Here is a 25,115-nt window from a genome sequence, read left to right as displayed (position 1 = left end):
ATCAAACATCAAGCGGCCCAAATTCAAGGTCTTCAGAGCAACTTGCTAAAGGCAAGTTTGGTAAGTCGATCTCTTAATGACTGTCCTACTGAAAAGGAATCCTTATGTCACTAGTAGAAGTACATAAGAATGTTTTGGACCATATGGAAAATTTCACTGATCAAAATATTTGGTTGATATTGTTCCTGCTTGCCAGTAGTGATGTAATTCTTCTATATAGGTGAAGTTGATTGAATTCATAAAGTAATGATGTTTGTAGTGAGATTTAAATAAAAATATTGTGAGAATCTAAGAAGAGCAACATTTTATATATACCACAGTGAGCATTTGGTTTAGTCCTCCTTTTGGCTATTGTATATAAAGGTGCTGTGAACATTGGCATACAGATGTGTGAGTCCCTGCTAATATTTTCCAGTGTATTTCAAATGTCCCCAGTCTTTGAGTGATCATTTCATCTTGCATTCTATCTTTCTGTTGTAAACCCAACCCTTTAGTGAGAGTTTCAGAAAGGTTCTTTTAATGATGATATGTTGTAATTTAAAATTACAAATTTGCCACATATTCTCTTCATCAACAATGACTAGCAGGTCATTATGCAAACGTCCTTCCCAAAGAATAGAGTTTTCTCTTTGTTGGATTTTGTAAAGGAAAAGAAATGCCAGTAAAAAAGTGGAAATGGCTGCTCGGGCAGGGCCTTACCTAGTAACATAGTGCTCCTACCATTGCAAGTTCAGAAACTCATTTTTTTTTCCATTCAGTTGAGTTAATCAGCCTTTCAGAGACTTCACAATTCAATTTCAGAAAAGACTAATGTGCCATTCAAGATTATAATTTATAGATATGTAGTGAAACCCCAACTGTTTCCAACCAGAACAGTTAATGTCCTCACACTCTCACCCTCCTTTGTAGGATTCTCATTGTAAATCCTAAGTGGGAGCAATGAGGGAGATACACTGACCAACTCGTTTCTGTCAGTCACAAAAGCTATATAATATACATGCAAGTTTCATTTGACAGCTATATACGTCAGGGGAACTAGAACATTCTGTTGACTAGTCCTTTTTATGACTGAAGGGACATTGAAAATTACTTTCTTTTCTATACGTCTTATTAATGAGTCACACTGTAATAGGGAACTTTTCATGCGAGTAATATGACACTCTGTTGATCAGTCTTCTATGAATGAGAGTGCTAGGCATTGTCCTGCTACTGTGTCCTAAAGAAATCATTAAGGTCTCAAAAACTAAAATTTGTAAGGATATCCGAAATTGATGAAGCTTATTAAAGAATAACGAGCGATTTTCTGTACATCACTATAGAAAGGAATTAGGGTTATGGCATGAAATTACCTGCCACTTTAAGGTCTTCTCTGCGAATCAAAAACTTAAGATTGCATTAGGCCAACTCAGTCCATAGCTCTGACTTCTCTAGAAGGTCCTTATCTCCTGAATCCCCAAACCAGGGGCTACCTGGGTGAAGATATTTGATGCACACAATTTTGAGGTGAAGAATCTGGATTGGGAAGAAGAGGTAGCTCTAGCCAACTTAACCTTCCTAACAATATAGTCAAGTATGCGTCTGAAAGGAACTTCAGAAGACTTCCATAAGTTGAAATCTCTATGGACTAAGAAATTACTCAAAAGGAAACAAAGGCAAGCCAGTGATCATCCAGCCCTTGTGATAAATGTCGTGTTATAAAGAAAAGCGAGACAAAGTATGCTGGTCAGCATCCTAAGGGTAAGGGTGCCCCCTAAGACTCAATAAGAAAAACACACTCAAAGTAACACCGAAAAGAGTCCAAATAAAATGTACACGATTAGCTGTCTACAAAGGTACTCCATGTCAAGTAATGATTTTTGAGTGTGCGGTTGAGGATGTTGTCTATGAGCACCTACATGGAAGAGCGAAAAGGACACATGGCCTAGGTAAAAGGGCCAAAGCTGGAAATGTGAATTAGAGAATCTGGTTGTGAAGCCTTAAGAGCAATTCAAAACACAGAGAGCAAGGGGCAAGGATTTAATGTCAGGGGTTGCCCTCCTTCATAAATAAGGTGGGGTTAGAAGCGCAGAGGGAGGGCATGGCATTTTTCTCAGCTGCTGCTGAGAAGGGAAGCAGGATAAATACCTTAATATTTTTTTTTTTAAAAAGGTCCTATATGACCCTCAAATTTTCTTAGTGGAATGATTGGAGTGAAAGTTAGATTTTAGTGTAAAAGAAGGAAATAAGTGAAGAAAACTTGAATCTGTGGATGAGATGATACATTAAAGAATTTTCGAGTCCACTGCAAGGGGAGAAGCAGCGTGATAGATGGACAAAGTTTCAAACTTAAGCAAATGGTTAATAGAAAAGGAGAAATTGAAATCTCTCTTCCTTATGCAGCCAGTGCTGGGATTTACAGATTTGTAGCACTTTACCAACTGCAAAGCTCTGGGGACAGCTTTTCTGATATACTGTTAGAACAAAGCCCTAATCTCTTCACCAGAGTACCTGCTAAAGCAGCCTAACGTAAACAGTATGGGCATGAAATGATTGAGGAACTTTAGTTTAGCAAGACTTCATTATTTCCATATCAGTGGCTTTCCCTTGCCTCTGATGGTCATATAAAGCATCTACTTCTCAGTCTAGGCGGTGTTATTTGTACTGTACTCTGTGAGCATTGTCCTCTGAGTAGTATAGAGAGGATGTAAGTTAAAAGTATTATAAGAGGGGAAAAAAAAGTACTGTTGGCTAGTGGCATTGGCGAAAGTTGTGTGAAGTACTGAAGAGAGATTCTGGGCCTCATCCTCCCCATTTGCTGCCACTTGCGGTGATATGAAGAATAACTTCAGTATAATTTGTACACAGGGCCACTTGTATTGGCATGCCACCTGCCTAAACTATATCATTGTATTGGAATGCAAAACACATCAACAGTAATCATGGTAAATGCATACACTTAGAGCTGACTATGTGCCACGTACCCTTCTAAGTTGTTCCTGTATTATTTCCTAAATTTATATTACCAAGATCCCAGTTATGTAGATACTATTATTATTTATTTTGAGATCACTTTTTTAAGGTTCCTTAATTTGAGAGGGAGAGAGAGAGAGATAGAGTGAGAGAGAGACAGACTGTGGGGAAGGGAAGGTAGGGAGAGTGAGAAAGAGGGAGAGAGGCAGAGAGAGAGAAAGACAGAATTCCAAGCAGACTCCTTGCTGTCCACGCAGAGCCCAATGTGGGGCTTAATCACGTGACCCTGAGATCATGTCCTGAGCAGAAATCAAGAGCAACACGCTGACCCGACTGAGCCACTCAGGTGCCCCAGTAGGTGCTGTCATTACCTTCATTTTACAGATGCAGAGACTGAGACATGGAAGTTTTAGGTAGTGTGCTCAAGGTCATACAGCTCATAACCAGCAGAATTGGGAATTCAGACCCAAGCTTTCTGGCTCCTACTAGGATACTGCTTGTCAAACTCTTCCATGAAATATCTCATTGTCACTGAAAATAGCATGTTCAGTTTCAATCACGAGAATAGAAGTGTCATTCACCTATGTGAATATTTAAAATCATAGTTGATGCAGTGCTTGTAATGTGAAAACAGAAATGTTTACCATAAGGTAATTTTCTATATTTCCTCCATTTGACCAGTAGATACATTTGTATGTTTATCTGATCATATATAATTTATAAATATTAACAACGTTATGTTTTTGTAAGAGAGTAAGTTTGGTAAACTATTCTGGAAGAATATTGAAACATTTTCAGCTTTGTAGGCCACAGTCTGTGTTGTAGCAGGTCCACCCTGCTGTTTTGACCTAAAAGTAGCCATCAATCAGCATGTAGGGGAGAGTGTGGCTGGGTCCAAAAAGATTTCAGTTACAAGGGCACTTGGGTGGCTTTGTTGGTTGAGCGTCCTGACTCTTAATTTCTGCTCATGTCATGATCCCAAACGCCACATCATGAGAGCGGTCATGAGACTGAGACCCACATCAGGCTTCACCCTGAGCTTGGAGCCTGCTTACTAGTATCTCTGTCTCTTCCCTTGACTCCCTTCCCCATTTGGGCATTCTCTCTCTCTCTCTCTGCCTCACTAAGTCAAAAAAAAATTACATTTGGTTACAATAACAGGTGATGGTGTTTTACTAGATTGTCAGTAGTTAAAATTATTTTTTTCTTTATTCTAGTTGCAAGAAGCAAAGGATCGAGAGGCAGAGGCCATAAGATATGCGGAGAAGACGTAAGATCATATGCAAAAGTATAATTTAAACCTCACAGAAAATACCTTGATTATTTATACAGCAGATAAGCAGTGTAGTACGAGAAATATACTTGTTATGCCAGTATATTATTGTTAAGCTGGATACAAATTCCAGCTTTGAGCTATTTTGAAATGCAAAATTGTGGATATTATATCTCAATTTTGCACCTTATCCACAAAACACGAGAAAAATGGCACAATTCCCAAATCTTCCTCTTGATACAATTTAAAGAATTTCTGTAAGACCCTCATTTGTTCAGATATTATATGGTATTGTTTTACATTTATGTGTAAGAATAATTATCCTAAGATCTGCATTTTAGGCTAGAAGTGCAAAATGCCAGACAGGAAGAAACCATCAAACATCAAGCGGCCCAAATTCAAGATCTTCAGAGCAACTTGTTAAAGACAAGTTTGGTAAGTCGGTCTCTTAATGTCTGTCCTACTGAAAAGGAATCCGTATTTCACTAGTAGTAGTACATAAGAATGTTTTGGATCACATGGAAAGGCTCACTGATCCAAATATTTGGTTGATATTGTTGCTATTTGCTATTAGCGATGGAATTCTTCAATAGAGATGAAGTTGATTGAACTCATAAAGTAATTACTTTCATAGTGAGATTTTCATAAAAACTTTGTGAGAGTCTAAAAAAGCAACATTTTTATATATACCACAGTGAGCGTTTGGTTTAGTCCACCTTTTGGCTACTGTTAATAATGCGGCTGTAAACGCTGGCATACAGATGTGTGAGAGTCCCTGCTAATATTTTTCAGCGTGTTTCAAACTTCCGCACGCTTTGAGTGATCATGTCATCTTGAATTCTGACTTTCTCTTGTAGTCTCAACCCTTCAGTGAGAGTTTGAGAACGGGTTATTTTAATGATGATTTGTTGTAATTTGTAATTACAAGTTTGCAACTTATTCTCTTCATCAACAATGACTAGCAGGTCGTTATGCAAACGTCCTTCTCAAAGGAATGGACTTTTCTCTTTGTTGGATTTTGTAAAGGAAAAGAAATGCCAGTGAAAAAGGAGAAATGGCTGCTCTGTCAGGGCCTTACCTAGTAACATAGTGCTCCTACCATTGCAAGTTCAGAAACTCATTATCTTTTTCCACTCACTTGAGTTAATCAGCCTTTCACAGATTTCACAATTCAATCTCAGAAAAAACTAATGTGCCACTCAGGATTCTCATTTATTGATATGTAGTGAAACCCCAACTGTTTTCCAAGCAGAACAGTTAATGTCCTTGAACACACACCCTCCTTTGTAGGATTCTCATTGTAAATCCTAAGTGGGAGCAATGAGGGAGATACACTGACCAACTCGTTTCTGTCAGTCGCAAAAGCTATATAATATACATGCAAGTTTCATTAGACAGCTATACCCATCAGGGGAATTAGAACATTCTCTTGACTGGTCCTTTTTGTTGCTGAAGAGGCATTGAAAATTATTTTCTTTTCTAGACGTCTTATAAATGAGTCACATAGTAATAGGGGACTTTTCATGCGAGTAACATGACACTCTGTTTTCAGTCTTCTATGAATGAGAGTGCAAGGCATTGTCCTGCTACTGTGTCCTGAAGAAATCATTAAGGTCTCAAAAACTAAAATTTGTAAGGATATCTGAAACTGATGAAGCTTATTAAAGAATAACGAGGGATTTAGTGTAGATCCGTAAAGAAAGGAATTTAGATTATGGCATGAAATTGTCTGCCACTTTAAGGTCTTCCCTGTGAAACAAAAACTTAGTTATCTTTCAGGCAACTCAGTCCATAGCTCTGACTTCTCCAGAAGGTCCTTATCTCCTGAATCCCCAAACCAGGGGCTACCTGGGTGAAGGCATTTGATGCACACAATTTTGAGGTGAAGAATCTGGATTGGGAAGAAGAGGTAGCTCTAGCCAACTTAACCTTCCTAACAATATAGTCAAGTATGCATCTGAAAGGAACTTCAGAAGACTTCCATAAGTTGAAATCTCTATGGACGAAGAAGTTACTCAAAAGGAAACAAAGGCAAGCCAGTGATCATCCAGCCCTTGTGATAAATGTCGTGTTACAAAGAAAAGTGAGACAAAGTATGCTGGTCAGTATCCTAAGGGTAAGGGTGCTCCCTAAGACTCAATAAGAAAAACACACTCAAAGTAACACAGAAAAGAGTCCAAATAAAATGTACACGATTAGCTGTCTACAAAGGTACTCCATGTCAAGTAATGATTTTTGAGTGTGCGGTTGAGGATGTTGTCTATGAGCACCTACATGGAAGAGCGAAAAGGACACATGGCCTAGGTAAAAGGGCCTAGGTAAAGGTGTGGTTAAAAGAGCAGAGGGAGGGCATGGTCATTTTTCTCAGCTGCTGCTGAAAAGTGAAGCAGGATAGAGACCTTAATAAAATTTTTTAAATTTTTTTTTCAACGTTTATTTATTTATTTTTGGGACAGAGAGAGACAGAGCATGAACGGGGGAGGGGCAGAGAGAGAGGGAGACACAGAATCGGAAACAGGCTCCAGGCTCCGAGCCATCAGCCCAGAGCCTGACGCGGGGCTCAAACTCACGGACCGCGAGAACGTGACCTGGCTGAAGTCGGACGCTCAACCGACTGCGCCACCCAGGCGCCCCAATAAAATTTTTTTAAAAAGTGGTTCTTGATGACCCTCAAAATGTCTTAGTGGAATGATAGGAGTGAAAGTTAGATTTTAGTGTAAAAGAAGGAAATAAGTGAAGAAAAGTTGATTCTGTGGATGAGACGATACATTAAAGAATGTTCGAGTCCACTGCAAGGGGAGAAGCAGCGTGATAGATGGACAGAGCTTCAAAAGTTAAGCAAATGGTTACTAGAAAAGGAGAAATTGAAATCTTTTTTTCCTTATGCACCCAGTGCTAGGATTTACAGATTTATAGCACTTTACCAACTGTAAAGCTCTGGGGCCAGCTTTTCTGTTATGCTGTTACCACAAAGCCTTAATCTCCTCATCAGAGTACCCAGTAAAGCAGCCTAACATAAACAGTATGGGCATGAAATGATTGAGGAACTTTGGTTTAGCAAGACTCCATTATATTCATGTCAGTGGCTTTCCCCTGCCTCTGATGGTCATGTAAATCATCTATTACTCAATCTAAGAGGTGCTATTTGTACTGTAGTCCGTGAGTATTGTCCACTGAGTAGTATAGAGAGGGAGTTAGTTAAAAGTATTATAAGTGGGGGAAAAAAAAGTACTGTTTGCTAGTGGCATTGGCGAAAGTTGTGTGAAGTACTGAGGAGAGATTCTGGGCCTCATGGTCCCCATTTGCTGCCACTTGCAGTGGTATGAAGAATGACTTCAGTATAATTTGTATAGGGGACCACTTGTATTGGCATGCCACCTGCCTTAACTATCTCAATGTATTGGAATGCAAAATACAGCAAAAGTAATCTTGCTAAATGCATACACTTAGAGCTCACTATGTGCCACGTACCCTTCTAAGTTTTTCACCTGTTATTTCCTAATTTAAGCTTCCCAACATCCCAGTGGGGTAGATACTATTATTATTTATTTTGAAATAACTTTTTAAAGGTTCTTTATTTTGAGAGAGAGAGCGAGATTGTGGGAAGGGCAGATAGGGAGAGAGAGAGAGAGAGAGGGACAGAGAGAGAGAGAGAGAGAGAGAATCCCAAGCAGTCTCCTCGCTGTCCACGCAGAGCCTGATGTGGGGCTCAATCACATGACCCTGAGATCATGTTCTGAGCCGAAATCAAGAGCCAGACGCTCAACCAACTGAGCCACCCATGTGCCCCAGTAGGTGCTGTCATTAACTTCATTTTACAGATGCAGAGATTGAGACACGGAAGTTTTAGGTAGTGTGCTCAAGGTCATACAGCTCATAACGAGCAGAATTGGGAATTCATACCCAGGCTTTCTGACTCCTACTAGGATGCTGCTTCTGAAACTCTTCCATGAAATATCTTGTTGTCACTGAATACAGCATGTTCAGTTTTATCATCACAAGAATAGAAATGTCATTCACCTATGTGAATATGTAAAATCATAGTTGATGCAGTGTTTGTAATATGAAAACAGAAATGTTTACCATAAGGTTAATTCCTATATTTCCTCCATTTCACCAGTAGATACATTTGTACATTTATCTGCTCATATATAATTAAATAAATTTAAAAACGTTCTGATTTTGTAGCAGAGTAAGGTTGGTACATTATTCTAGAAGAGTATTGAAACATTTTCAGCTTTGTAGGCCATAGTCTCTGTTGCAGCAGCTCAACTTTATTGTTACGATCTAACAGTAGCCATCAATCAGCATGTAGCGGAGAGCCTGGCTGGGTCCAATAAGATTTAATTACAGGCGCACTTGGGCGGCTAGGTGGTTGAGTGTCCTGACCCTTAATTTCCACTCAGGTCATGATCCTAAACCCCACATCATGAAAGCGGTCATGAAACCGAGCCCCACATCAGGCTTCACCCTGAGCTTGGAGCCTGCCTACGATTTTCTCTGTCTCTACCTCTGCCTCTATTCCCCACTTGTGTGTGTTCTCTCTCTCTCTCTCAAGTAAAAAAATAAAAACATTTAGTTACAGAAACAGGTGATTGTTTCTACTAGATTGTCAGTAGTTAAAATTATATTGTTTTCTTTATTTTAGTTGCAAGAAGCAAAGGATCAACATGCAGAGGCCATAAGATATGCTGAGAAGATGTAAGATCATATGGAAAAGTATAATTTAATCCTCAAAGAAAATAGCTTGATTTTTATAAAACAGATAAGCAATGTAGTATGAGAAATGTATTCATTATGCCAGTATATCCTTGTTAAACTGGATACAAATTCCAGCTTTTAGTTATTTTGAAATGCAGAATTGTGGCACATTATATCTCAATTTTGCACCTTATCCACAAAAGACAATGAGAAAAATGGCTCAATTGCCAAATCTTCCTCTTGATACAATTTTAAGAATTTCTGTAATCCCCTCATTTGTCAGAAATTATATGGTATTTTTGTAAATTTATTTGTGAGAATAATTACCTTAAGATCTGCATTTTAGGCTAGAAGTGCAACATGCCAGGCCAGAAGGAACCATCAAACAGCAAGCGGCCCCAATTCACAATCTTCCGAGCAACTTGTTAAGGACAAGTTTAGTAAGTCAGTCTCTTGATGTCTGTCCTACTGAAAAGGAATCCTTATTTCAATAGGTGTAGTACATAAGAATGTTTTGGATCATATGGAAAAATCTCACTGATCAAAATGTTAGGTTGATATTGTTCCTACTTGCTATTAGCGATGGAATTTTTCTATAGAGATGAAGTTGATTGAACTCATAAAGTAATGATGTTTATAGTGACATTTTCATAAAAACATTGTGAGTCTAAAAAAGCAACATTTTATATATACCACAGTGAGCGTTTGGTTTAGTCCACCTTTTGGCTACTGTTAATAATGCTGCTGTGAACGTTGGCATACAGATGTGTGAGAGTCCCTGCTAATATTTTTCAGCGTGTTTCAAACTTCCGCACGCTTTGAGTGATCATGTCATCTTGAATTCTGACTTTCTCTTGTAGTCTCAACCCTTCAGTGAGAGTTTGAGAACGGGTTATTTTAATGATGATTTGTTGTAATTTGTAATTACAAGTTTGCAACTTATTCTCTTCATCAACAATGACTAGCAGGTCGTTATGCAAACGTCCTTCTCAAAGGAATGGACTTTTCTCTTTGTTGGATTTTGTAAAGGAAAAGAAATGCCAGTGAAAAAGGAGAAATGGCTGCTCTGTCAGGGCCTTACCTAGTAACATAGTGCTCCTACCATTGCAAGTTCAGAAACTCATTATCTTTTTCCACTCACTTGAGTTAATCAGCCTTTCACAGATTTCACAATTCAATCTCAGAAAAGACTAATGTGCCATTCAGGATTCTCATTTATTGATATGTAGTGAAACCCCAACTGTTTTCCAAGCAGAACAGTTAATGTCCTCGAACACACACCCTCCTTTGTAGGATTCTCATTGTAAATCCTAAGTGGGAGCAATGAGGGAGATACACTGACCAACTCGTTTCTGTCAGTCGCAAAAGCTATATAATATACATGCAAGTTTCATTAGACAGCTATACCCGTCAGAGGAATTAGAACATTCTCTTGACTGGTCCTTTTTGTTGCTGAAGAGGCATTGAAAATTATTTTCTTTTCTAGACGTCTTATAAATGAGTCACATAGTAATAGGGAACTTTTCATGCGAGTAACATGACTCTCTGTTGATCAGTCTTCTATGAATGAGAGTGCTAGGCATTGTCCTGCTACTGTGTCCTAAAGAAATCTTTAAAGTCTCAAAAACTAAAATTTGTAAGAATATCCGAAACTGGTGAAGCTTATTAAAGAATAACGAGGGATTTTCTGTGTATCCCTTTAGAAAGGAATTTAGATTATGGCATGAAATTGTCTGCCACTTTAAGGTCTTCCCTGTGAAACAAAAACTTAGATAGCTTTCAGCCAACTCAGTCCATAGCTCTGACTTCTCTAGAAGGTCCTTATCTCCTGAATCCCCAACCAGAGGCTTCCTGGGTTGAAAAATTGTGTGTGTGTGTGTGGGGGGGGGGCGTTACTCTTTTGTTGTATCTTTAGTTTTATTTTTTTTTAATTCGCATCCCAATTAGTAAGCATTTAGTGAAGCAATGATTTCAGGAGTAGATTCCTTAATGCCCCTTGCCCATTTAGCACATCCCCCATCCCACAACCCCTCCAGCAACCCTCAGTTTTTTCTCCATATTTATGAGTCTCCTGTGTTTATCCTCCTCCCTGTTTTTATATTATTTTTGTTTCCCTTCCCTTTTGTTCATCTGTTTTGTCTCTTAAAGTCCTCATACTAGGGAAGTCCTATGAGTTTTGTCTTTCTCCGACTAATTTCACTTAGCATAATACGCTCCAGTTCCATCCATGTAGTTGCAAATGGCAAGATTTCCTTCTTTTTGATTGCCGAGTAATACTCCATGGAATGAATATATATATATATATATATATATATATATATATATATATATATATATATATCACATCTTTTTTTTTTAATTTTTTTAACGTTTTACTCATTTTTGAGACGGGGAGACAGAGCGTGAACAGGGGAGGGTCAGAGAGAGGGAGACACAGAATCTGAAACAGGCTCCAGGCTCCCAGCTGTCAGCACAGAGCCCGATGCGGGGCTCAAACCCATGAACCATGAGATCGTGACCTGAGCCCAAGTCAGAAGCTTAACTGACTGAGCCACCCAGGCACCCCGAACATCTCCCTTTTAACGTGATTATTATCCATTTCTGTATCGTCTTTAAAGAACTAATCCATTCTTTTGCCCGTTATTATATTGGATTGTCTTTTCATTATTGGAAGAGTTATTTAAATATCCTACATGCAAATCCCTTAGCAGATATGGGATTTTCAGGTATTTTCTCCTATTTAGTCACTTGCCTTTTCACTTTCTTGATGGTGATATTTGAAACATAGTAGTTTTTAATTTTGATGAAATAAACTTAATCTGCTTTTGTCTTTTGGTGTCATGTCTAAGAAATCATTGTCAAATCCAGTCACAAACACATACACGTAAGCTTTTTTCCAAGAGTTTTATCATTTTAGCTCTTAGATTTTAAGTTAATTTTCTATATATGCTATGGGGTAGAGGTCTGATTTTATTGCTTTGCATGTGGATATCCATTTGTCCCAGTACCGTTTGTTACAAAGACTAGTCTTATTCCATTTAATTGTCTGGCACCCTTGTGGAAAATCAGTTCACTATAATGTGAGAGTTTATGTTTAGATTCTCAATGTTAATACATTGATCTGTATGTCTGTCCTTATGCCAGTACCATATCAAATTTTATGAAAACTTTTTCCATGTTATCTTGCAAATTACCAGTCACTTATGTAATAATAAAAAGCCAATGTAGTAGAACTTAACTTTGCTCCTATAGAGATTTTTGTTTCTTGAAGGACCCTTTCGCCAGCCTATGCCTTGCTGACCCCATGACTCGATGTGAAGTCAGGCTCAAAAACATAAAATGCTCTTTCTTTAGTGTGTTCAGACTTTTATTTATTTATTTATTTATTTATATTTATATATTTTTTAGAGCGTGCACAAGCAGGACGAGGGGCTGTGTAGGGAAAGAGAGAGAGAGACAGAGAGAGAAGAGAAGAGAGAGAATTTTTAGCAGGCTTCACACTTAGTGTGGAGGCTGACAGGGGTCTTGATCCCATGACCCTGGGATCATGACCTGAGAGGTTGAGGTTCAACTGACTGAGCCACCCAGGTTCCCCGCCTGTGCAAACTTTTAGTGTCTCAGTCAGTGCTGCCCACTTTCATTTCCATCAAATCTTGGCCATAGGATCTCTTGACTCAGTCTACCGTTTACTTCATTATGTTTTATTATCTCATTATAATGCATAGACTCATCCATAGTTTTCACCATCTAGGAAGGAAAAGATTAACTCTGGGCTATTCCTCTTTCCTGTTAAGCAATCTTGCTAACCCATCATCTTACAATTCACAATGAGATCCTCTTCTGACCTAGTTCTTGTGTGTAACACTGGTGTTAATCCTGTTCTTGGCACAGAACCTACATTCTTGGAAAACACAGTAGCCTGTTTCCCCTTCTTTCACTTAAATAGAAAGATATGCATAGCTATATGTTTTAGCTCAGTGTATAATTAATGGAATAAACATTACATCATTCAAATAATACAGCTGTACAAAGTGAGGTAGTATTAAGTTGATTTATCAGAGACAAATAGTAGATTGGTAATTTGAATGACAACAAACTTTTGAAGCCAACTTGTATGATATGGAGAAGCATTGTGGGACAACACAAAGATGAAGTGATCTTACCTCCCCACACAAAGAAGGTTGGAGTAAGGTAAAGGAGAATGTGGAGTTAATTTAAGTAGTGCTAAAGGACAGTGCATTTGTTTTGCTACTGAAAAGATGAAAAATGATTCCATAACATTCTCTTTATTTCCTCACTGAGGAAAGGAGAATGAAGATTGAGCATTCAATGGTTTAAAAAATACTCAAAACTGCCTATTTCCTTTAATTTAAATCAGATCAAAGGCCCAATTTTGGTTATCAAATTGACTCTTTCTAGTTTTTCAACTATTGTGCTTCAAATCGTATGTCTCTGTGTTTCTACCTTAACTTGAGGGGACATTCTAAAGAGGCATTCCTTCCTACTTGTAAGAATTGTTGGAATTGAAGGGAATCTTAGAAAAAGATCTTAGAGATAGGAAGAAGGCAGAGGAGTAGGAGGACTCTAGGCTTGCCTCATCCCACGAATACAACTAGATAACAATCAGCTCACCCTAAATACCCCAGAAATTGACCTGAAGACTGACAGAACAAACTCCACAACAAAAGGGAGAGAAGAGGCCACATCAAAGAATGTCCTTGATGCAGAAATGTCGTCTAGAAGAGAAACAGATCCTGGCTTCTGCAGAGGGGAGGGAGTTGAGGTTGTGGGTAAGGGTGAGAGAGAGGAACGCACAAGGGAATGCACAAAGAGAACATTTCCCCATAGCCACTGGCTTGGAAAAATTTCGTGAGTTCTTGCAACCAGTAGTGCGTAAAGTCTGGAGTTTTAAAGGGAATCCGGTTTAGCTGGTTTAGAGCCCTGAGGTACTGCACTGCTCATGGACAGAGGGCAGGCAAACAACGTGGGAGCATATAGCATGGGTAGAGTGGTCTGAAGAGTGCCTGGGGCACACAGTGGGGAGATTATTTGCTCTTCTCAGAGCACGTCCCTCAGAGGCAACGTTCAGAGAGACCTGTCTGTAGGAACAAAGCCGCTGGCTGGCACCATCTCCTTCTCCTGCCCCTCACCACAAACATAAAGCCACCTGTAAGAAGCAGTGCATTGCTAACACTGGGTACCTAACTTGCTTACACCAAACGCCACCCCCTTGCACTCTGGTGGAACTACCTTTCTCAATCACTCTTGCTTGAGTTCCAGCACAGCTACCCCTCCCCCAGAAGACAAGGACAAATGCCTGCCCACACCACATCTCCCAACCAGAGAGTTTCCCTTGGCCTCAGTTCCAGGAGAGGTGGTGACAGGTCTCATTTCCTAAGCAGACCAGAGCACACCTAGTTAAAACTCGCTATGTTCAGGCCAGGGACCAAACACTCACCAGACCAGGCAAAGAGAGCCTCTGCAGATGACTGGCCTGAAGGATAGCATAGCCAGAACACAACAGCAGACCGCATGCAGCACACACTGGTGACACTCCCTGAAGTGCTAGACCCTGGGCATTACATGACGTCTTTTTCCTAAGTCCATTACTTTCGGGAGCAGGTGACATAACTGGCTTCTCTAACACACAGAAGCTGGCAGATATTTAGACAAAATGAAAAGACAGAGGCATTTATCCCAAATGAAAGGACAGGATAAGGCCATGGCCAGAGACCTAAATGGGACAGATGTAAATAACACGCCTAATGGAGAATTTAAAACCATGATCATAAGGATATTCACTGGACTTGAGGAAAGAATGGAAGACATCCGAGAGACCCTTACCACAGACATAAAAGAGTTCAAGAATCAGAGATGAAGAGGGCAGTAAAAATGAACAGCAAGCTGGAAGAAGCAGAGGAACAAATTAATGACCTAGAAGACAAAGTAATGGAAAGCAGTGAAGCTGAAGAAGACAAAGACGAATTATCCAATGCAAGAATAGACTTAAGACACTCGATGACTCCGTCAAATGTAAAAACATTCATATGATAGGAGTCCCAGAAGAAGAAGACAGAAAGAAGGGGACAGATAATTGATTTGAAGACACAATAACTGAATAATTCCCTAATGTGGAGAAGAAAACAGACATACACATCCAGAAGGCACAGAGAACTTCCATCAAAATCAACACCCAAGACATGTTGTAATTAAATTTGCAAAATATACTGCTAACATCTTTTTTTTTTAGTGTTTTGTTTTTTGCTTTTTTTTTTTTTAATTTCCGTGACAGAACGCAGACACAAGCATGGGAGGGGTAGAGACAGAGAATCCCAAGCACTCTCTGTGCTGTCAATGAAGAGCCCACTGGAGGGCTTAAACCCACGAACTGCGAGGTCACGACTTGAGCTAAGATCAAGTCATGCTTCACCGACTGAGCCACGCAGGCGCCCCACTGCTACAAATCTTAAAAGCAGCAAAACAAGTCATTCACTTCCAAGGGAAAACCCACAAGGCTAGCAGGAGTTTTTTCAACAGAAACTTTGTAAGGCAGAAGGAAATGGCATGATATATTCAAAGTGCTGAATGAGAAGAATCTGCAGCCAAATATACTCTATCCAGTAAGGCTATCATTCATAATAGAAGGAGAGATAAAGAATTTCTCAGACAAACAAAAATGGAAGGAGTTTGTGACCACTAAATCAGCCTGTAAGAAATATTATCGGGGACTCTGAGTGGAAAGGAGAGATCAAAAGTGACAGTATAAAGGAAGGAAATGTAAAAGCAGTAAAAATGTATATTTCTGTAAAAAAAATATCAAGGAATGCCCCCCAAAAGGATATACAATATAATAGCTTATCAAAACATGGGGAGGAGAAAAAAAATGAGCTCTAACTTAAGTGACCATCAACTTAATATAGACTGCTACACGCAGAAGAGGTGATATACAAATTAATGCTTATCATATACCAAAACCCACTAATAACCATGCAAAGAATAAAGAGAAAGAAATCCAAATATATCATTAAAGCAAATTAGAAAGACATCAAAGGGAGAAAAACAATAAAGGATTTGAGAAAATCTCCAGAAACAACCACAAAACAAGTAGTAAAATGACAATAAATACATACCTGTCAATAATTACTTTGGATATAGATGGAATAAACACTCCCAACCAAAAGACCTAGGGTGACAGGATGGATTAAAAAGACCCATCTGTATGCTGCCTATAAAAACCTCATTTTAGACATAAAGACACCTGCAGATTGAAAGTGAGGGGATGCTTGCACTGTTGGTGGTAATGCAAACTGGTGCAGCCGCTCTGGAAAACAGTGCGTAGGTTCCTCAAAACAATTGAAAATCGAACTACCCGACGACCCCTCTATAGCACTACTGGGAGTTTATGCAAAGGATACAGGAATGCTGATTTATAGGGGCACATGTACTCCAATGTCTATAGCAGTGCTGTCAACAATAGCCAAATTCTGGAAAGAGCCTAAATGCCCATCAACTGATAAATGGATAAAGAGATGTGGTTTATATATACACTGAAATACTCCCTGGCAAGGAGAAAGAGTGAAATCGTGCTATCTCTTGCAATATAGATGGAACTAGAAGGTATTATGCTACATGAAATAAGTCACAGAAAGACAGATATCATATGTTTTTGCTCCTATGTGGAACTTGAGAAACTTAACAGAAGACCGTGGGGGAAGGGAAGGGGAAAACAGTTACAAACAGAGCAGGAGAGGGGCAAACCATAGGAGACTCTTGAATGCAGAGAACAAAGAGAGGGTTGATGGGGGCGGTGGGTAAGAAGGGAAAGTGGGTGGTGGGCATTGAGGAGGGCACTTGTTGGGATGAGCCCTGGGTGTTGTCTATAGGTGATGAACCACGGGAATCTACTCCCAAAACCAAGAGCACACTATACACAGTGTATGTTAGCCAAGTTGACAATAAATTCTATTAAAAAAAAATGAAAGCGAGGGGATGAAGAAAAATTTATCACGTTAAAAGAAAAAAAATAGCGATACTTTTGTTAGACAAAAGAGTCCTTAAAACAAAGACTGTGGGGCACCTGGGTGCCTCAGTCATTTGAGCAACTGACTAGGTCTTGGCTCAGGTAATGATCTTATGGCTGGTGCCTTTGAGCCCCATGTTGGGCTCCAGGCTGACAGCATGGAGGCTGCTTGAAATTTTCTCTCCCCCTTTCTATGTCCTTCCCCAACTCTGTCTCTCTCAAAATAAATAAACAACCAAAAACAAAGACCGCAGCAAGAGCCAAAGAATGCTACTATATCATAATAAAGGGTACAATCCAATAAGAAGATCTAACAAATGTAAATATTTATGCACCCACGACGAGAGCACTCAAGTACATAAAACAATAACCAACATAAAGGAACTAATTGATAATAAGACAGTAATAGGGTACTTTAACACCCCATTTACATCAACAGATCTTAACAACCAAAGAAACAATGGCTTTGAGCCATACAGAGAAAGACAGATATCATATGTGTTCACTCTTATGTGGATCCTGAGAAACTTAACAGGAATCCATGGGGAAGGGGAAGGAAAAAAAAAAGAGGTTAGAGTAGAAGAGAGCCAAAGGATAAGACACTCTTAAATAAAACTGAGAACAAATTGAGGGCTGATGGGGGTGGGAGGGAGTGGAGGGCGGGTGATGGGTATTGAGGAGGGCACCTGTTGAGATGAGCACTGGGTGTTGTATGGAAACCAATTTGACAATAAATTTCATATATTTAATAAAAAAAAAAGAAAAAGAAACAATGGCTTTGAATGACAGAGTGGCCCAGATTGGACTTAAGAGATTTTTTCAGAACGTTCCATCTTGAAACAGAATACACGTTGTTTTCAAGTGTCCATGGAATATTCTCAAGAATGGATCACAAACAAAAAACAGGCCTTAATTATTAAAAACAATACATGCAGGTTAAATAACATGCTACTACACTGGAATGGGTTAAGCAAGAGATACAAGAAGAAACTTAAAAAATTACGTGTATACAAATGGAAATTAAAAAAAAAAACAAAAACAAAAACAAAAAAAAACAATGGTCTGAAACCTTTGACATGCTGCAAACGTGGTCCTAAGAGGGAAGTACATAGCAATATAAGCCTACTTCAAGAAGCAAGAAAAAATTCAACCAACCTAACCTTATACCTAAAGGAGCTAGAAAAAGAACAACAAATGAAGCCTGAAGCCAGCAGAAGAAAGCAAGTAATAATGATCAGAACAGGGGCCCTTGGGTGGCTTAACTGGTTAAGTGTCTGACTCTCGATTTTGGCTCAGGTCATGATCTCACAGTTGTGAGATCGAGCCCCGTGTTAGGCTCTCTGCTGGCAGCATGGAACCTGTCTGGGATTGTCTCTTTTGCTTTCTCTCTCTCTCTCTCTCTCTCTCTCTCTCTGCCCATCCCCCACTCGTGTGGTGTCTCTCAAAATAAAATTTAAAAAAAGAGATTAAAGCAGAAATGAATGATAGACAAACAGAAAACAGAAAATACTAGAACAGATCAATGAAACCTAGAGCTGGTTCTTTGTAAAAATTAATAAAACTGATAAGGTGTTAGCCAGAGTAATCAACCAGAAACTAGAAAAGACCAAAATAAAACCACAAATGTGAGAGTAGAAATAAGAACCAACACCACAGAAATACAAACATTTATGAGAGAATATTGTGAAAAAATGTATGCCAACAAGTTGGACAACTTAGAAGAAATGAATAAATTCCTGGAAATATATAACTTACCAAAGTAAGACAAGAAGAAATAGAAAATTTGAAAAAAAATCAATAACCAGCAAGGAAACTGAATCAAGAATCAAAAAACTCTCAACAAACACAAGTCTAGGACCAGATGCCTTCAGACGTAAATTTTAACATGTAAAGAAGAGCTAATCCAAAAAAAAAAAAAAAAAGTTTAACCTGTCCTTTTCAAATTGTTCCAGAAAAACATAAAAGGAAGGGAAACTTCCAAATTCATTCTATGCCAGCTTTACCCTTATACCAAAACCAGATAAAGATGCCACAGAGAGAATTACAGGCCAGCATCTCTGATGAACATGCAAAAATCTTCAACAAAATAAGCAAACTGAATCCAACAATACATTAAAAAATCATTCACCGGGGGCAGAAGCAGCTGGGTGGCTTAGTCAGGTAAGCATCCAACATCAGCTCAGGTTATGATCTCATGGTCCATCGGTTTGAGCCCAGTGTCAGGCTCTGTTGACAGCTTGGACCCCGGAACCTATTTCAGATTCTGTGTTTCCCTCTCTCTCTGTCCCTCCCCTGCTTGTGCTCCTTCTCAAAAATAAACATTAAAAAAATCATTCAATCACTCACTATAACCAAATGAGATTTATTCCTGGTTTGCAGGGGTGGTTCAATATTTGCAAATCAATGAATGTGATATCTCATATTAATTTTCAAAAAAGCATAAAGTCATATCATTGCAATAGATGCAGAAAAAGAATTTGACAAACTATAACATCCATTCATGATACAAACCTCAACAAAGTAGGCTTAGAGGAACCATACCTCAACATAATAAAGGCCATATATGGAAAATGAACAGCTAATATGATCCTAGCTGGGGAAAAACTGAGAGAAAAATTTCTTAGATCTTGCTTCTAGTTATCTGCTTCTCATGAGCACCATTGGTTGTTAATAAATTAATCTTAACATTTATTATATCCTACTTTAATGGAGACCAATTTCTCCTATACAAGTTTATGTGTCTTTTTTTTCATCCACTTTTCAATTTATCATTTTGGTTTTTTTCTTAACAAACTCCCCAAAGGTTAGATTTATTTTGTTCACAAATCTGTTAGGAAAAGTGTGGCCAGGACAGGTAGTCTCTGCCCTGCTCAGCTTCAGGTGGGGCAACTGAAAGGTTTGGGGCTGGATCCATCTGAAGATTTGTTCACTAACGTCTGGTGGTTGATGCTGGCTGTTGCCTGGGACTTCAGGAGGCAGCAGAAACAAACTGACACACCTAGACCCTCTTTGTGGCCTAGGATTCCTCACTAGATGGGGAGCTAGATTCCAAGTAAGCAGCCTGAGATACAGAGCAAGGCAGAAGCTGTATCGCCTTTTGTCATCTAGGCTTGGAATACACACAGGATCATAGTCACATATTCTGTTCATTAGGAGCAAGTCACTAAGGTTGTTCCATGGCCTTTTTTTTTTTAATGGAATTAATATTTAAAACCTATGGGGCGCCTGGGTGGCGCAGTCGGTTAAGCGTCCGACTTCAGCCAGGTCACGATCTCGCGGTCCGTGAGTTCGAGCCCCGCGTCAGGCTCTGGGCTGATGGCTCGGAGCCTGGAGCCTGTTTCCGATTCTGTGTCTCCCTCTCTCTCTGCCCCTCCCCCGTTCATGCTCTGTCTCTCTCTGTCCCAAAAATAAATAAAAAATGTTGAAAAAAAAATTTAAAAAAAAAATAAAACCTATGGACACCTTTAAAAAGTAGTATAATTTACCCGCTGGCCACAAATGTTTGTATTCTTCCCACCTGAAAAATACATTCACTCCCCTCCTCCTCGAATACCTCCTGCAAGTCTCAGTTATCATGGCATCAGCTTCAGGGCTTGAGTCCAAGATCTTACCATCTTAATCAGGTGCAGTGGGGATAAGCTGCCTGGGTTATGGTATCTCAAGTATAGCCCCTTGATTGCAAGGGTTCTCAATATGAGGACTTGAGAACGAAAGAGACAGTTATTTACCACTCACAAATGGAACATTCTAGTCAACTGCTGAAGACTCTCCCATTCAGAAAAAGAAGATGGGAAGCACCATAGTCCATAAGAGTTTTGAAATATAGCCTGATGCATGCTGTCAGTTCTTAAGTTAGGACTTAGTCCTAACCACGGGAATACTTCCTCCATGTCTCTTCCCTTTCTTTACTCTTTAAACTCTTGGTTCCTTCCTTTTCATAAGGAATGACTTGTATTTGCAGCTGTTTTTTCATCCTGCTTCCTCCCTGTGGGATTTCTAAGACCCAAAGGCCTCTTTTCATTTTACACTATTTGGCCCCTTTTAGTCCAAGGTAGCAAATAGTATGTTTGCTACTATAAATCTCTTACCTTTTTTAGTTTTCTGTAAATATTACTGGATTTCATGTCGTGTTTTAGCAAAGCGACCCTCGCAAGTCCTTTTGAGATAAGCTTTTCGCTTCAGTTTCCTGTGAAGCTCTTATAGGAAAATGCCTTTAAAATTCGTCTACTCTTGGGGCTCCTGGCTGGCTCAGTTGGTAGAGCATGTGACACTTGATCTCTGGGTGCTGAGTTTATGCTAATTCCACACCCATGTCGGGTGTGGAACCTACTTTAAAAAAAAATCTTACACTCTTAAGATCCTTAAAGAAATTGGAGGCATACCTTAAATCTTCCTGTTTTCCTGGTAGCACCCTGGATTTTTTCTTAACCCAAAAGCCATTTCTTTATTTTAGCATTATTTGACAGTTCAACATGTAGAGAGGCTGTAAAGGAGAAACAGATACTTGAACCCTGTAAGTCCTGGTTCCTTTCAGTTGCATAGTCTTTCTTTAGTTTCTCTTTCCTATCCGTTTCACTTTCAGGTATTTTGTAGCATGACTTTCCTTTCTTCCGGTGTCATTTTCTTCACTTGCTTAGAGACCCTTGCTGTCAGCCTCTTCATAGGCCTTCAGGGTTCCACTAAGAGTCTTGTGGAGGCCATTTTTGGGTCTCATCCTTACGCTTTTCTACATCTTTCCACTTCCACCTACTCTTGGTTCAAAGGAAGTTTACTTTTAGGGTTTTTTGAATAGCAGCACACCATTTTTAGTATCAGTATCTGTGGTAGCAATTTACTGCCGCATAATAAGCCACCTCAAAACCTAGTAGTTCAAAACAGCATTTCTCTTGTTCACCAATCTTATTTTAGGCAAAGCAGAGTAGGGCAACTCATTTCTTCTTCATTTGGCATCAGCTGGCATAACTGGAAGCTGGAGACTAGAATCATCTAAAGGCTTGTTCACGCACGTGTTTGGCTGTTGAGGCTGGCCTTTGGCTAGGACGTTGGCTAGTCTCAGCTGGAGTATCTACACGAAGACTCACTAGGTAGCCTAGGATTCCTCACAACGTGGTGGCTGGGTTCTAAGGGTGAGCTTCCCTAGAGAAAGAAAGTCAGATGGAAGCTGTATCACATTTTCTAAACTGGCCTTAAAAATCACAGCAGTTGGGGCGCCTGGGTGGCTCAGTCGGTTAAGCGTCCGACATCAGCTCAGGTCACGATCTCGCGGTCCACGAGTTCGAGCCCCGCATCGGGCTCTGGGCTGATGGCTCAGAGCCTGGAGCCTGCTTCCGATTCTGTGTTTCCCTCTCTCTCTGCCCCTCCCCCGTTCATGCTCTGTCTCTCTCTGTCCCAAAAATAAATAAATGTTAAAAAAAAAATTTTAAAAAAATCCCAGCAGTTCTGCATATTCTGTTCACTAGAAACCAGTTACTGAAGCCAGCATATATTTAAGGGGAGGAATTTTCACAGAAGTATCAACGAATTTATTAAACCACCACATCCATTCACCTTGTCTTACCAATCATATAGAATGGATGGAAGTCCTTCCCAACTCAGCATCACTGAAACTCCACCAGTTTTGTTGTTGTGGTTGTTTTTGTTTAGTATGATCTCTTATTTTCTGGAAAGTAACAACGGATTACAAGATAACAGTATTGAATTAAATATTTTTTTGCTTCAAAAAATATGTGGATCATCCAATTAATGTTTTATACTGGGAGATGTGATTTCTTAACACATCCTGGAGAATCATTTCTCCTGCGAATGCACTTCAAATTAGCATAAAACATTTGCAGTTCAGAAACAGACCATGGTGTTAGAGTCATTACTTATAGATTCATGAATTAGAGTCTTATTTCCAGAGTCTTATCTTGGGACGTATTTTTTGACGTGGGCATACATAAGTCAATATGATATTGCTAAAACTTCTTTAAAAGTTATGGAGTGTTAAGATGGGGGAAGGGCCAAGAGACTTTCTCCTAAGAGGGGACTTATGAAAGAAAGATATGAAAAAATCATAGAAAATAAAAGTATAGAATTGAGTGCAAATGTTGTGTAGTAAAGAGAATGATAGCAAAGATCTATTTCAGTAACACCTGATGGCTTTAACTTGGCTCTTGATTTTCTGAGTTGTTTAAGGTTCCACATTCTAAGACAGGTAACATTTTATTGCAAATGAGTTTATTTAAAATTTGAGTGCCTGGCTGGCTCAGTTACTCTTGATATTGAGATTGTGAGTTCAAGCATCACACTGGGCATAGAGATTACTTAAAATCTGAAAAAAACATTTTTTTTCATAGTAGTTTTGAGTTAGACTCTTTTCACTCCCTTCCAAACTATAGTGTTTTATTCATGCAGGCTGATGTCCTTACAACAGAACTGGAAACTACATCTTCAAAATGTCTACACCTGGATGCAAAAAATCAAGTTCTTCAACAAGAGTTATTATCAATGAAATCTTTCGAAGAAGAACGTGAAAAACTAGAGAGCAATAACAAGAAGTTACAGCAAGAAGTAGTAAAATTGAAACAATTTATGGAAATGAATATGGTAGAACGCAGTCAAGTGGAACAGTATAAACGGGAGATTGAAGAAAGAGCACGACTGGACATAGAAGAAAAATTACACGAAGTCAACCTGTTTTTACAGGTTAATTGATTGATCTGTAATGTGCTGTAATTCATTTCACTGCAAATTACATTTTGGATAGATGTATTGTAGGGGTTTCCTCTACTTGCTTTATGGTAATTTGTAGATTTCTGGAGGCATTTGTTCCCCCCTTTAAAGATTTCAGTTTTCATCATTATTCCTACTAAATCGAGAGGATAAGAAAAAATGATGATTTAAACAACTAGTCTCACTATGAAGAGGAAAAGAAAAATGATTTAAAAATTGCACTGTACTTGGATTATTCTTAAGTTTATTGTTGACTTTTAAAATTTTGTCATTGATTCTACTATTTGAATTATCAGATTGTGTGAATACTAATACAAGAATGATTCAACTTTAATTTTATAAATCATATGATAAATATGATATGATATTTATGATATGATAAATATTTTACATTTGAGCTTTTTTTCATTTAAAATTGCTCTCTGAATCATTGACTCCGAACTAAAGGAAACAGGTATAATTAGTTATTCAGTTTATAGCTATTTTAAAACTATCCTGTTAATTTGCTTTAGGCACAAGCAGCAGCTCAAGAAGACTTGGACCAGTTAAGAGAAAATGCTCATGCTTCAACGAGAAGTCAAATGGAACTTAGAATTAGAGATCTGGAATCTCAGGTCTCTACAATGAAGACTTCTCAAGAAGATTCGACTAAAACAGAGTTGGAAACCTACAGGCAACTCTACCTAGAAGAATTAAAAGTTAGAAAGTCCTTGAGAAATAAGCTGAACACGTAAGTCAAAACAGAATCATAGTCAAGAAATTTAGCTTATTAATTTGCTTCTAAAGCATAATTTCTGTGGAGCCAAGATCATGAGATGAGTAGGAAGTGAAAGCCAACTAGATCGTGTCATTTTGAGAAATGATGTTTCTAAGTGAACTTACCTTTGAAATGTTAGTCCAGGACAGTTTCAATCCCTCCTCTTTTTTTCGGGTTTACAGGACCTCTTCCCCCACCCCCTCCCACACCCCCCGCCCTGTATATTTTCCATTGATCGGATCTGCTAGTCTTTAAGTGCATTGTTTGAAGCTTTCTCATTTAGAAGCATATTAGTATAAAATTGATTGTCAGAATTACCCTAAATAGAAATGTCGATGAGTTTCTTTTTGGAAGATTACATCTTTAACCTAAAAGGTCAAGTACTACTACTACTATTCATCCTGGCAGCTTGGTACATTTATTCTCTTGATTGTGATCTTTGGTATGATTACTAGAGTGGGCCTTGAGAAAAACTATCCTTTATGCTTTTTCTACATTACATAAAGGCATACAGGTGAAATACAGAAAGACTCACACAGGGCTGAAGGGTAGTATAATTCCCAAAATGGCTAAAAAGAGCACCATGGTGGGAGGGAGATATGTGGAAGACTGAAGACAGAAAGGGCAGATTCTGCCTCCAGTGCCTTGGTAACTGTTATAAGCTAATTGCCTCTGTAGCTGTTTTAGTTCTTTCTGATCAC

General features: G+C 38.9%; 1 protein-coding gene and 1 long non-coding RNA gene across 2 annotated transcripts; one reads left to right on the top strand and one right to left on the bottom strand.

Annotated features, from left to right (window-relative positions):
• Positions 1-18: 18 nt before the first annotated feature.
• On the top strand, positions 19-24,407 carry LOC131495903 (ankyrin repeat domain-containing protein 26-like). Its single transcript, XM_058701081.1, has 7 exons — positions 19-60; positions 4,167-4,219; positions 4,564-4,657; positions 8,871-8,923; positions 9,270-9,363; positions 23,340-23,630; positions 24,170-24,407. Coding segments are annotated over exons 4-7 (609 nt in total). The 5' UTR covers positions 19-60; positions 4,167-4,219; positions 4,564-4,657; positions 8,871-8,921; the 3' UTR covers positions 24,392-24,407.
• On the bottom strand, positions 12,604-13,251 carry LOC131495987 (uncharacterized). The gene is made up of 2 exons (XR_009254242.1): positions 12,769-13,251; positions 12,604-12,670 (listed from the first exon to the last, which is right to left on the bottom strand). It is a non-coding gene; the product is annotated as an uncharacterized LOC131495987 (long non-coding RNA).
• Positions 24,408-25,115: the final 708 nt, after the last annotated feature.

This window comes from Neofelis nebulosa, chromosome 15 (assembly GCF_028018385.1).
Source record: "Neofelis nebulosa isolate mNeoNeb1 chromosome 15, mNeoNeb1.pri, whole genome shotgun sequence".
NCBI classification, from domain to species: domain Eukaryota; kingdom Metazoa; phylum Chordata; class Mammalia; order Carnivora; family Felidae; genus Neofelis; species Neofelis nebulosa.
Note: the sequence above shows the minus strand (reverse complement) of the source record. Positions and strands in the feature narration are given on the sequence as shown.